The sequence below is a fragment of the Bubalus bubalis genome, chromosome 1 (assembly GCF_019923935.1).
Source record: "Bubalus bubalis isolate 160015118507 breed Murrah chromosome 1, NDDB_SH_1, whole genome shotgun sequence".
In the NCBI taxonomy this organism is placed as follows: domain Eukaryota; kingdom Metazoa; phylum Chordata; class Mammalia; order Artiodactyla; family Bovidae; genus Bubalus; species Bubalus bubalis.
Window position 1 is genome coordinate 42216414 of NC_059157.1, and position 12771 is coordinate 42229184.

At 38.2% G+C, this 12771-nt stretch overlaps 1 protein-coding gene across 3 annotated transcripts in view; it reads left to right on the forward strand.

Moving 5' to 3' along the window:
* Window positions 1-12771, forward strand: part of CSMD1 (CUB and Sushi multiple domains 1) — a 2066326-nt gene that overhangs the window by 1489262 nt on the left and 564293 nt on the right. For all 3 annotated transcript variants that reach the window (XM_025272930.3, XM_044938991.2, XM_044938996.2), the window contains one exon: window positions 8174-8298. In XM_025272930.3, coding sequence (XP_025128715.3) covers window positions 8174-8298 — 125 coding nt within the window. The remainder of the gene's footprint in view (window positions 1-8173; window positions 8299-12771) is intronic.

A 12771-nucleotide genomic window follows, 5' to 3' on the forward strand; every position in this document is an offset into this window, starting at 1 on the left:
TACTCAGAAGACACAAATTAAATTTGCTCATGGGAAGATTCACAGGGAAGATTCATGGGAAAATTCTTCTAAATGCTGTACACACACATCTGAGATCTCTCAGTCTGCAGGTCCCTGTCATTTGAAGCCCTGTTCACACCATTATTGTTGCTTGTATTCAGATCTCTGTCAGGGGCCTTTGTTGTGCTTTTATTAACATATAATATCTAAAAATCCTATGAAATATTAGATTCTTTTCTTTCCTTAGGCTAGAGAGTTCCATCTACTCTCTAATGCGTTTTTAGTGACACTAAATTGCCTTAAGGCTTGAAGAGATGAGTCTAAAACTTGTCACTATAAGAAGAAAAATGACCCAGAAATGACACATAATGTGTGAAAATCAAAAGGCTAATAAAAGGATTGTGATATTCACAGCAGCCACACATGCATCTCTCAATGATGGCATTGTCTGCAAGGCTGTGCGTGACACCTCTGATGATGCCTTAGGAGGGAGGGGCTGGTTTACATGGACCATCTTGCAGCCTGAAGTCAGTCTGCATGTATTAGGGCCAGGTCTTGCCATCAGTGGAGCATATACAGTTGAGCATCAGAGTTCCTTTCCCCAATGCAGTATGGCCAATTTATCAAAGAATAAGTAGGCTATCCAAAATAGCTTCTTTTGAAATAGAGGCACGTGATTGCAGACACAGGCTAGCAAGGTGGCTCCTGAGGTGGGTTTCACTCACCACCCTTGGAATTTACTCCTGGAGTCTTGCATTGTGGTGGCTGGTTGCACATTTAGTGCGAGGTGCAAGGTGGCTGAATTCATGTCTTTGTCTCCTGTTTGTCCTGTGTAGTCTCAGGGATATTGTAAGTGCAACAAGCTCTGCTGGAGGAAGTGAGGGATTTCAAGGTGAATGAAATGTGAGGCTTTCTCCTGGGGAGCCTTCTCCTGGGAGCTGCCTCTCTGTGGGGCTTCTTTTCCCAGCTTCAGTTTATTTCTCCAATGAAATATTGTGTGGAACAATGAAAGAGCAAAGCTTACCTCAAAGAGAGGAAAAGGAGGAGGGGAGGAACAGGAGAGCACCCAGAATCCTGGAGACTACAGGGGAAAACCTCTGGAGCAGGGAGGAATGGGCACCTCTTTGGAGCAGCAGTCTTCAGGACAAACCCAGCTACTTGCTATTCCCTGAACAAATCACCAGCTCTGAAACCAACAGGGCTTTCTATGGTGGGTTTCACTCTAGTACACAGATACTGAATTAGAGGAAAGTGCGGAGATCAAACCAGTCAATCCTAAAGGAAATCAACCCTGAATATTCATGGGAAGGACTGATGCTGAAGCTAAAGCTCCAAAATTTTGGCTACCTGATGTGAAGAACTCACTGGAAAAGACCCTAATGCTGGGAAGGATTGAGGGCAGGAAGAGAAGGGGGCAATAGAGGATAAGATGGTTGGATGGCATCACTGGCTCAATGGACATGAATTTGAGCAAACTCCAGGAGATAGTGAAGGACAGGGAAGCCTGGAGTGCTGGAGTTCATGGGGTCACAGAGTCAGATATGACTTAATGACTGAACAACAAGAACAACAAATTAATTATATGAATCTTTTAATATACAACACAAATTTCAATTTCTGGCCTTTTCAGTTTCTTACCTTTTCACTAAAGGTAAAATCATTTTTCCCCATAATAATTTATATTTATTTACCTCATTGTCCAATAGTTGTTTGATGAAGTATCCCTTGCCCCCATTAGCTCAACAGTGCATATTTATGACTAGTAGGGTGCCTCATGCTAAAAGCCGGACCATAACCAGTTGTGAACCAATGCAGGTAAAAAATGTTATTTTCTCTCTTCTTCTCTTCTATTTAAAATACAAAATCATTCTGCTTCAACTATTTAACTTAAAAGTTGCCATTTGGATATTTGTTATCAATCACTGTTTATCTTGAGATTACACAAAATCAGTTTTCTAAATTATTTGTGATAATTTCCAACTATTAACAATAGTCAAACTTGTTTGACAAAATTAATCTAAGGTGTTCTGAATTCATTTGCCAGTGGGAAGGTACTAATAATTTTTTTTCTGTTATTTTCTTCTGAGTACTTTCCAGAAAACCAAATTAGTTTTCCTAATGTTATATGTATGCCTTCAAACATAGTAATCATAAAATCTAATCATAAATAAAAGCTTAGTTTGTTATGTATTTGAAGTTGAAAGTGTGCATGGATTTTAAATCGGACTAATTTATGCACTAGATAAAACCAAAGCAAGAGGTTGAAATAATAAATTAGAAGTTGGGTCATCATCAGTTTCAAGCTCAGCCTTATTCATCACAATGCAGAATTTACCCATCAGTGGCTCTGTTTTTCATTGCATAGTCAAGAACAGAGGTTGCTTATTAGTGATTTTTATTGTTTGAAAGTAGAAAAGCCTCACTATTTTATCAGTTGTTATTTTCAATCATTTGTCAAAAGGTTTCAGGCAAGAAATTAAGGAATGGATTCTGTACATACTTTGGACAGATTTCCCCAGAACCCAGATAGAGATTTCTGGACTAGATCCTCTGTGGTAACCCTACGGTGATTACAGAACATTAGGAAGAATCCTCACCTCTGGTAGAAGAGCTTTTTTAATTTTTGTCTGACGAAAATCGGAGGAGGGTATGAACTCTGTTAGGTGTGAGAGAGTTCTGTCTCAGTAAGTGAGAACAAAGGGGCAGTCTGATAGTAGGATCTTAAAACATTTTAAAAATTCACTTGTAATAAAATCAGAAGTGGTACAATTATTGTAATACAGAAACAAAAGTGTACTTGTGATTCTATTAGCACTCCAAAAATAGCTTTATGCTGATTTTTCCTGATACACAGATTCAGATACTTATAAAGCTAAGAGTTACCTGGGGTAACAATTTTGTAGAAAATCTTTTTCTTCTCTGTATTGCTACATATTTTGCTCATTTTGTAGAAACATTGTATTCTTTGAAATGCATATGGAATAATATAGTCAATCATATTTCTATTAATAGATACTCTCATGACTTCCAAAAAGCAACTCTGGCTATATTTTCTCCTACTTTGGATAATAAATCTATATTATATTGCTAGAAGTGAGATCTACCAGTCAACATTAACAGGATTCACTAAGAATGCCTTAAGTTGATCAGATGTATGAAAAGCATGTATGAAAAAGATAGATACTTTGTTGGGGTGGAGTGCATCCATTAGAACTATGAATGACAGGCTTTGGAACTAAAGTAGGTGGATGCTAGGGGGAAACAATAATATCATTTTCCTTCCTTTATGTTTGATTATGCCCAAAATATTGTGTGAGACACTAGCACCCCAGTTTGAGAGGATCAAAAAAATATTAACACACTCTTAAATCCCAGCACTCCCTAACCTATTATTAATCACACCGCTTGGTTTATTTTGCTCACAGTACTTATGACACTTTCATTTTCTTCTTATTTTATTTATTCATTTTTGTCCTCCTTTAACTAGATTGCTATCCCCACGAGACTTTGTCAATCACAATTTCTGTGTCTTTGGTACGTGGAGTAGTGTGTGGCACATAGATATTCAATAAAAATGTATTGAAAGAATGATGAGAAGTATGAGAACTGAAATTTAGGTAAATAAGGAGAACTGAAGACTGGGACCTAGCATAAAGAACAGAGAGATAGAATAGTTGTTTTCAAACCAAATATTTAGATTTTTTTTTTCCATTTTATTTTATTTTTTTTTCTTAATTTTTTTTAATTTTATTTTATTTTTAAACTTTACATAACTGTATTAGTTTTGCCAAATATCAAAATGAATCCACCACAGGTATACATGTGTTCCCCATCCTGAACCCTCCTCCCTCCTCTCTCCCCATTCCATCCCTCTGGGTCGTCCCAGTGCACCAGCACCAAGCATCCAGTATCGTACATCGAACCTGGACTGGCAACTCATTTCATACATGATATTTTACATGTTTCAATGCCATTCTCCCAAATCTTCCCACCTTCTCCCTCTCCCACAGAGTCCATAAGACTGTTCTATACATCAGTGTCTCTTTTGCTGTCTCGTACACAGGGTTATTGTTACCATCTTTCTAAATTCCATATATATGCGTTAGTATACTGTATTGGTGTTTTTCCTTCTGGCTTACTTCACTCTGTATAATAGGCTCCAGTTTCATCCACCTCATTAGAACTGATTCAAATGTATTCTTTTTAATGGCTGAATAATACTCCATTGTGTATATGTACCACAGCTTTCTTATCCATTCATCTGCTGATGGACATCTAGGTTGCTTCCATGTCCTGGCTATTATAAACAGTGTTGCAATGAACATTGGGGTACTCGTGTCTCTTTCCCTTCTGGTTTCCTCAGTGTGTATGCCCAGCAGTGGGATTGCTGGATCATAAGGCAGGTCTATTTCCAGTTTTTTAAGGAATCTCCACACTGTTCTCCGTAGTGGCTGTACTAGTTTGCATTCCCACCAACAGTGTAAGAGGGTTCCCTTTTCTCCACACCCTCCCCAGCATTTATTACTTGTAGACTTTTGGATCGCAGCCATTCTGACTGGTGTGAAATGGTACCTCATAGTGGTTTTGATTTGCATTTCTCTGATAATGAGTGATGTTGAGCATCTTTTCATGTGTTTGTTAGCCATCTGTATGTCTTCTTTGGAGAAATGTCTATTTAGTTCTTTGGCCCATTTTTTGATTGGGTCATTTATTTTTCTGGAGTTGAGCTGTAAGAGTTGCTTGTATATTCTCAAGATTAGTTGTTTGTCAGTTGCTTCATTTGCTATTATCTTCTCCCATTCTGAAGGCTGTCTTTTCACCTTGCTAATAGTTTCCTTTGATGTGCAGAAGCTTTTAAGGTTAATTAGGTCCCATTTGTTTATTTTTGCTTTTATTTCCAATATTCTGGGAGGTGGGTCATAGAAGATCCTGCTGTGATGTATGTCAGAGAGTGTTTTGCCTATGTTCTCCTCTAGGAGTTTTATAGTTTCTGGTCTTACGTTGAGATCTTTAATCCATTTTGAGTTTATTTTTGTGTATGGTGTTAGAAAGTGTTCTAGTTTCATTCTTTTACAAGTGGTTGACCAGAGTTCCCAGCACCACTTGTTAAAGAGATTGTCTTTAATCCATTGTATATTCTTGCCTCCTTTGTCAAAGATAAGGTGTCCATATGTGCGTGGATTTATCTCTGGGCTTTCTATTTTGTTCCATTGATCTATATTTCTGTCTTTGTGCCAGTACCATACTGTCTTGATAACTGTGGCTTTGTAGTAGAGCCTGAAGTCAGGTAGGTTGATTCCTCCAGTTCCATTCTTCTTTCTCAAGATCGCTTTGGCTATTCGAGGTTTTTTGTTTTTCCATACAAATTGTGAAATTATTTGTTCTAGCTCTGTGAAGAATGCTGTTGGTAGCTTGATAGGGATTGCATTGAATCTATAGATTGCTTTGGGTAGTATACTCATTTTCACTATATTGATTCTTCCAATCCATGAACATGGTATATTTCTCCATCTATTAGTGTCCTCTTTGATTTCTTTCACCAGTGTTTTATAGTTTTCTATATATAGGTCTTTAGATTCTTTAGGTAGATATATTCCTAAGTATTTTATTCTTTCCGTTGCAATGGTGAATGGAATTGTTTCCTTAATTTCTCTTTCTGTTTTCTCATTATTAGTGTATAGGAATGCAAGGGATTTCTGTGTGTTGACTTTATATCCTGCAACTTTACTATAGTCATTGATTAGTTCTAGTAATTTTCTGGTGGAGTCTTTAGGGTTTTCTATGTAGAGGATCATGTCATCTGCAAACAGTGAGAGCTTTACTTCTTCTTTTCCAATTTGGATTCCTTTTATTTCTTTTTCTCTTCTGATTGCTGTGGCCAAAACTTCCAAAACTATGTTGAATAGTAATGGTGAAAGTGGGCACCCTTGTCTTGTTCCTGACTTTAGAGGAAATGCTTTCAATTTTTCACCATTGAGGATAATGTTTGCTGTGGGTTTGTCATATATAGCTTTGATTATGTTGAGGTATGTTCCTTCTATTCCTTCTTTCTGGAGAGTTTTGATCATAAATGGTTGTTGAATTTTGTCAAAGGCTTTCTCTGCATCTATTGAGATAATCAATCAATGTAATACACCACATTAACAAACCAAATATTTAGATTTTTTTCTCTTATTTAGTCTGTTCTCAGAAGTCCAAACAATGACCAAAGGCCAATGAAATTATGAAGGGATGTGTCTAAAAAGTATAGCTATTCTAAATAACTGCTATAACCAGACATTGAAATTAAAATTCTGTTTACATTTTGTTTTTTAAAAAGATAATACATATTATGTCATTATGCAGCTTTTCTCAAAATTACCTCCATAGAATTCTAGTTGCCCTGGATACTTTGTGCAAAAGGGTTTCCTAAACAAATAAATTTGGAAAATTCTACATATTTTAAATTTTCTTAAGTAGGCAAAGCACATTTTGCATATTAAATTTTAGTAAGCTGAGAGTCCCCTTTGGACAAGAAAGATGGTGAATTGTGTTTAATCCAGATCTTTTCACATTGATTTGACCCTGATTTGATTATTTTTATAGACATCTGTGATGATCCCAGGATGTTACATTAAAGTGTGAGAGATGCTCTTATGTTACTGGAATAATGTCCACTGTGATGTTGCAGACCAGAATTTTTTCCATAAGCAAGAAAAGACAGCATTTGCTTATTTTTTTCATTATCTTTTACCTGTTAATAACTTTACATATTACATGGGCAACTATTCATATTTTCTCTAAAAGACTGTCTTTCATTCCCGTTTTTGTCAACCTCAACCTTGGAGCTTGTCAAATGGACACAGGCAGAATTTCCTCTTGTAACAACAGGCTTGTAGGATTATAAAGCAACACTGCACTCAATTCAGTGCCAGACAGCAGGCTTAGAAGAAAGGATCGGGTGTGCTCAGACCCGAGGTATGCCTCTCGCATTTCCTCATGCACCTGCTGAGTTCTGATGCTGCGACCACATTCCCTTACTGCTTCCAGCCTTAGGGCTTCATGTTTCCTGAGGCAGCTCTGGAGGCAAAGAAGTTTTTCATCTGACTCCAGTCTGGACGGGTCACTTTTTTCTAAAGCAAAGTATCTTTTCCTGTAAGATGCATTTCTGAAATGTAATAGCACCAGCCTTCTTCTGAATATAATTAACATATTACAGTGGTAACAAATTCATTGAATGCATATGTGTTCATTCACTTCAGTTGTGTCCATCTCTGTGCGACCCCATGGACTGTAGCCCACCAGACTCCTCTGTCCTTGGAATTCTCCAGGCAAGAATACTGGAGTGGGTTGTCATTCCCTCCCCCAGGGGATCTTCCCAACCCAGAGATCAAACCTGCATCTCCTGAGGCTCCTGTGTTGCAGACAGATTCTTTACCGCTGAGCCACCAGGGAAGCCCCAACAAATTCTTTACTGAGACATTTTTTCCCTTGTTTTTCATTGGAAGCAAGTTTTATGATGATGATAAGAACACTTAACTTGAAAAGTATCTTTAAAAAAATCTTAAGTGTACATTGCTATTGACTAAGCTACAATGGTGTATAGCAGATCTCTAGAAATTATTTATCTTACTTAACTTAAGCTTTATGTCTTTGAATTAATAACTTTCCATTTTCCCTAGACCCCACTAGCCTCTGGTCACCACCCTTCCAGTTTTTTTATTTTACAAATTTGACTATATTTGACACCTCATATACATGGAATGCTAGAGTCCTTGTCTTTTTGTATACTGAGACATTTCTTAATGGGGCTTTTTCATTTTTTTTTTTTTTTGGTAGAATGTTTATCCACATGGAAGGACATCCAACTTTGTTTTGATTCCAGGGTTTACTTCCTTCAGATGCATTTCTTACTTAAACTGCAAACACCTGGTCCTGCCATGTCTGTTATTGCTTAATTTTAGAGAAGATACCTTAAGGATCATATATTTATTTAAGATAATTTGGCAAAATGGGAATTTGAACCCAAGTCTTGTGCTTCATTAAAGGGTTTATCTGTGAATAATTACTAATGGGTCACTTAATATTTTTATATTGTTTTGATGGCATTACATGGTATCAGCACTGTGATGGTTTCTTTTAAAGACATCTTCCACGAGTAATCCGGGTTGTTTTTGGTTTTGTAATTGCTCAGGGTTGGTGCAAATGTACAGTTCTCCTGCGAGGACAATTACGTGCTCCAGGGATCCAAGAGCATAACATGTCAAAGAGTCACAGAGACCCTGGCTGCGTGGAGCGACCACCGGCCGATTTGCAGAGGTGAGTCGGGGTGGTCACGTCTGCCCAGCTTCTCTTTCCTTATAGCTGAATACACAAGGAGATCCAAGAGAAAAGTCCAGTGTATATACAGCAAAACTTGGTGATGGTTTATCCTTTTGTGGTGATGTCGGTTAACAAGAAATATTTTTTTTTTTGAAATTTTTTAGGAGACAAACATTTCCAAGGATATTTGTGTTTTTTAAATGTCAGGAAATACACGAGCAAACCTAATCATTCCAACACATTCTATATAAGTTGGTATCCATCTATCTATACATACAGCTTGCATATGTACGAAAATATGTTATATAACTAGATGCTTTGGAATCAGAATGCAAGTCCCTGTAAATCTAAAACTGCTCACTTTGCAATAGCAGTGAAGTTATTTTTTTGAATTTTGATAGTATCAGTGATAAAGGGAGTTTGTTAGCATGATCTGAAGTCATCATTTTATTATTAAACTAATCTTGGACATAGAACAAAATGTTGCATTATCATCATCTTCTTCAATGAAGTCAAATATTTGTTGCATCTATGAAATATGTGAAAAATCCTACCAGAATTATAGAAGCCATAGGGAAACCAGCAGAAAACTGTTTTGGATATTTTACTCAGGAAAAAAATTAATAAAATTAAAAGAAAAGCTAGCTGTTTTGTTTTGTTTTGTTTGCATTGTGGCCATCAAATAATTTATGCAAGGTGGTAGTTTTAAAGGAAGAAGAAAAAAGTACTAAGCTGAACAAAGAATAAAAGGGGAAGTTTCATATATAACAATATCTTTTCCCTCCTTATAGTCTTTTTCAGATGAATGGATTTATAAATTTTTATTTAAAATGTTTTTGTTGTAAAAACATATAATGGAAAATGAACCATGTCAGTTATATCCTGTGAAGTGAGGTAGTTGTGAAATACATGGCTAGTTTCATCAAAGCTAAAATACTAGATTGCCTGGTTTACTATAGAGTGCCCTTACCTTTTCACATGTAGAGAACACACCTTTGTAGCATCTGTGCACCCTGAGGGCAGAGTGGGTGTGTGGGCTGCCTTCAGGTGACCCTTCCCTGTGAAATACTTCCCTTCCTGGAGGAGCACCTGCTCTCGTCAGGAGGAGTGTGTGGCTGTGCCCTCCCCTGTTGTCACTAGACTATCTGTACACTAATATTTACTAATGCAACTTCTTTAGGCTTTCAAAGGAGCTCTAGCAAAACCCGTGTTCCCACCATGCAGTGGTAATGCTCATTCTCCCAGTGACAAATGAGGACCAAGCCTCAGGTATTAGCTTTCCCCCTAAGGGGGAACAATGTGCTTTCATTTTTTTTTTTTTTAATGTTTTTCTTGCCTTTCTAGATCAGGAACATACAGCATTATTTTAAAAGCCCACACTAAACTTGGAGAAGGCACTGGCAACCCACTCCAGTACTCTTGCCTGGAAATTCCCATGGACGGAGGAGCCTGGTAGGCTGGAGTCCGTGGGGTCACTAAGAGTCGGACAGGACTGAGCAACTTCCCTTTCACTTTTCACTTTCATGCATTGGAGAAGGAAATGGCAACCCACTCCGGTGTTCTTGCCTGGAGAATCCCAGGGATGGAGGAGCCTGATGGGCTGCTGTCTATGGGGTTGCACAGAGTCAGACATGACTGAAGTGACTTAGCAGCAACAGCAGCAGCAGCAGCAGCAGACAAAACTAGTAAATGTACATCTGTTTCAAATTGATATTAAAAGTAACATAAAGGGAATATCAATCAGGATATTATTTGATTCTTACTTTATTTATTAATTCAGAAGTTTTCCTTGTATCCGCTTTGGGCCAAATCTCATCTAGACTCAAAACACTTTCTCAGCATGTTGGCTCCTAACTGTGCCCTGACTTGGTACCAAACACTCAGGGGCGCTTGTCTCAGCAGACAGCTGCTCCAGCCAGGCTAAGGGAAGACAGTTCCTCTACCCCCCTGAGCTACCAGCTGCTCACTCCCACAGGCCCCCAGAGGAGGAGCCACCTGACTTCCTGTCCCCATAGATTCTCACAGTCTACTTTATCATATTTGAGAAGAGATGTTCCTCCAAAGGGTATTTGTCTGTTGTGTGATTCTTGGTCTGGTTCCCGTGGACAGCTTCTGCCCTCTCTCCAGCATCCACTTCTCTCCTTCACACTCAGATTTACTTCTCTGTCCCCGTCCACCCCCGACTCCCAGTTGATGACTCAGCTGTTTTCCTTCAATTAGATGTACTTTCTTTTTCATGGACTAATCTTTTAGTTTATTTCCACTTACTACTTGTAACTCTATGAAATAATGAGCTATAGCAGCTGGGAATAATTCTTAAGAAAGCATTTTCTTATAGGATGTGTATTTTAAATCTATATACTGAAGCAGGCTGTGTCTGGGGAACAATAAAAATATCTTTAAAAACACAATTTTAAATAAACCTGTATTTTAGAGCATTTAGAGTAATAAGACATTAAATAAACCTTAAATCAAAAGTCCTGAAATCTCCTAAATAGAAGAATTTGACATAAACTGTTTAGGGTAAGGTGATAACAATTAGGTGACTTTAAAAAAATACACCTCAAGATAAACTTAAAACAAATGGACGTGAATTTTTCTTTCATATAGAATTAAGATATAGGCAGTACAGGACAAGGATGGGCAAGTCAGTTTCAGAGATGGAAATTTCCTCAAGTCTCACTCTGTCCTCCCTATGGTCAAACCTCCATCCTCATGGTCCAAGGTGGCATCCAAACTCCAGGCAACAGGATGGAGGAGTTTAGGAGAGAGTCTGCAAAAACCATCACATGCATTCCTTCTCAGTCCAATTGGCCAAAATCCAGCCAGACATTCTCACCTTGTTGTGAGACTTAGAAACATATTTATATGTATACATATATATATATATATATATATATATATATGTATGTATATTCCAGGTGGTTACATATATAGCAAACAATTATACTTCTATGAAAGAAAAGGAGCATAGCTATTAAGGGAATCTTTGCCATAGGGGTGTATTTCTACAAGAAGGAGAGATGGAGTCGATCACTCAAAATATGACATTTTTTTCTACCCTCCATCATCTGCAGCTTTTCATGAGTGGAGTGTGTAGATAAATTAAGGAATAAATCATCCCTTTCTCATGTCCCTTGGCATTTTTGTTTCAGTGTAGGATTATATTTATAAGCAATATGGAAGAGAAGAGGTGGAGCTGTGTGCCTGTGCATATCCTACTTTCTGGACTAGAAAGGGCTCATCTGTGAGTCTTGTGGTTAAGCAGGGAACCTGTCCTCCACACTCAGCTCCTTTTCCCTGCCCTGTCCTCACCTCCTGGCCATACAACCTTCTCCCAAGAGGTCAGCTTCCTTCTGCAAAGCCAGCAGGAACATCCCTCCCTCTAGTCTGGGTGACAGTCTTCCATTTATCAAGTAGTCACCATGTACCATGACCTAATCAGGTACACATACAGATGGATGGTCAAGTGCTTCAGTGCATCTTAGGCTGACCCTATAGAGGACCACTTCATGGAGCCTCTAGAGCAGGGCTCTCAGCCAGAAATAAAATGCAAGCCACTGATCTAATTTTAGGGAGCTCAAATCTGGTGATCTGTGACAACCTAGAAGGGTGGGATGGAGGTTCAAGAGGGAGAGAAAATGCATATACCTATGGCTGATTCCTGTTGATGTATGAGAGAAACCAATGCAATATTGTAAAGCAATTATCCTACAATTAAAAATAAATAAATTGTTTTAAAAAAGTATCTAGTAGCCAGATTGGAAAAGAAGCAGGTGCAGTTAATTTTAAGAATATTATTTAACCCTAAACATATCAATTATTTTAAGGTATAGTTGAAAAGACTCTAAGGAGATACCTTTTCTTCCCACTTTGTTTTATTCATACTCTGCCTTGGACATTCAGTGTGCATTTTATGCTCACGGCTCAGACCAGCATCATTTCAAGCGCTCAATCTTCAGATGTGCTGGTGGCTACCATGGACAGTGCCACGCTCACTGCTGCTCTCAGCCGAGTTTTCTCAGCTCTCAACACCCTTGTGAGTGTGAAGGGCAGAACTGGTCTCTGAGTCACAAGCAGTTTCCTGGCTGGTGTCCCTCATTTCTCCTATTAAAACCCATCTATTTTCCAGGTTGGCAATGTTTAGGAACCCTGTGTCTGTCATCATCCCCTCCTTTAAATAGTGTCTCTACTGGCTTTTAATGACTGATTCCCCAACTAAAGAAGAGCTGAGAAACCTTTATTGAAGTGGAGATTTTATGACTATTCTCTAAAGATGGCTTTAGCTGTCTAAAGTGTAGGGGGAAATGGATAACATGAAGCATAATGCTATTTCATGCTACATGAAACAGAATACAGGAGTATTTACTTAGCTATCCGTAGATTCCAAACACCAAGGGCAGTTTTTCAAGTTCATCTTCCCCTCTGTGCTACTGCTATAATACATTGTAAGTCAGAGGTGAGCAGTAC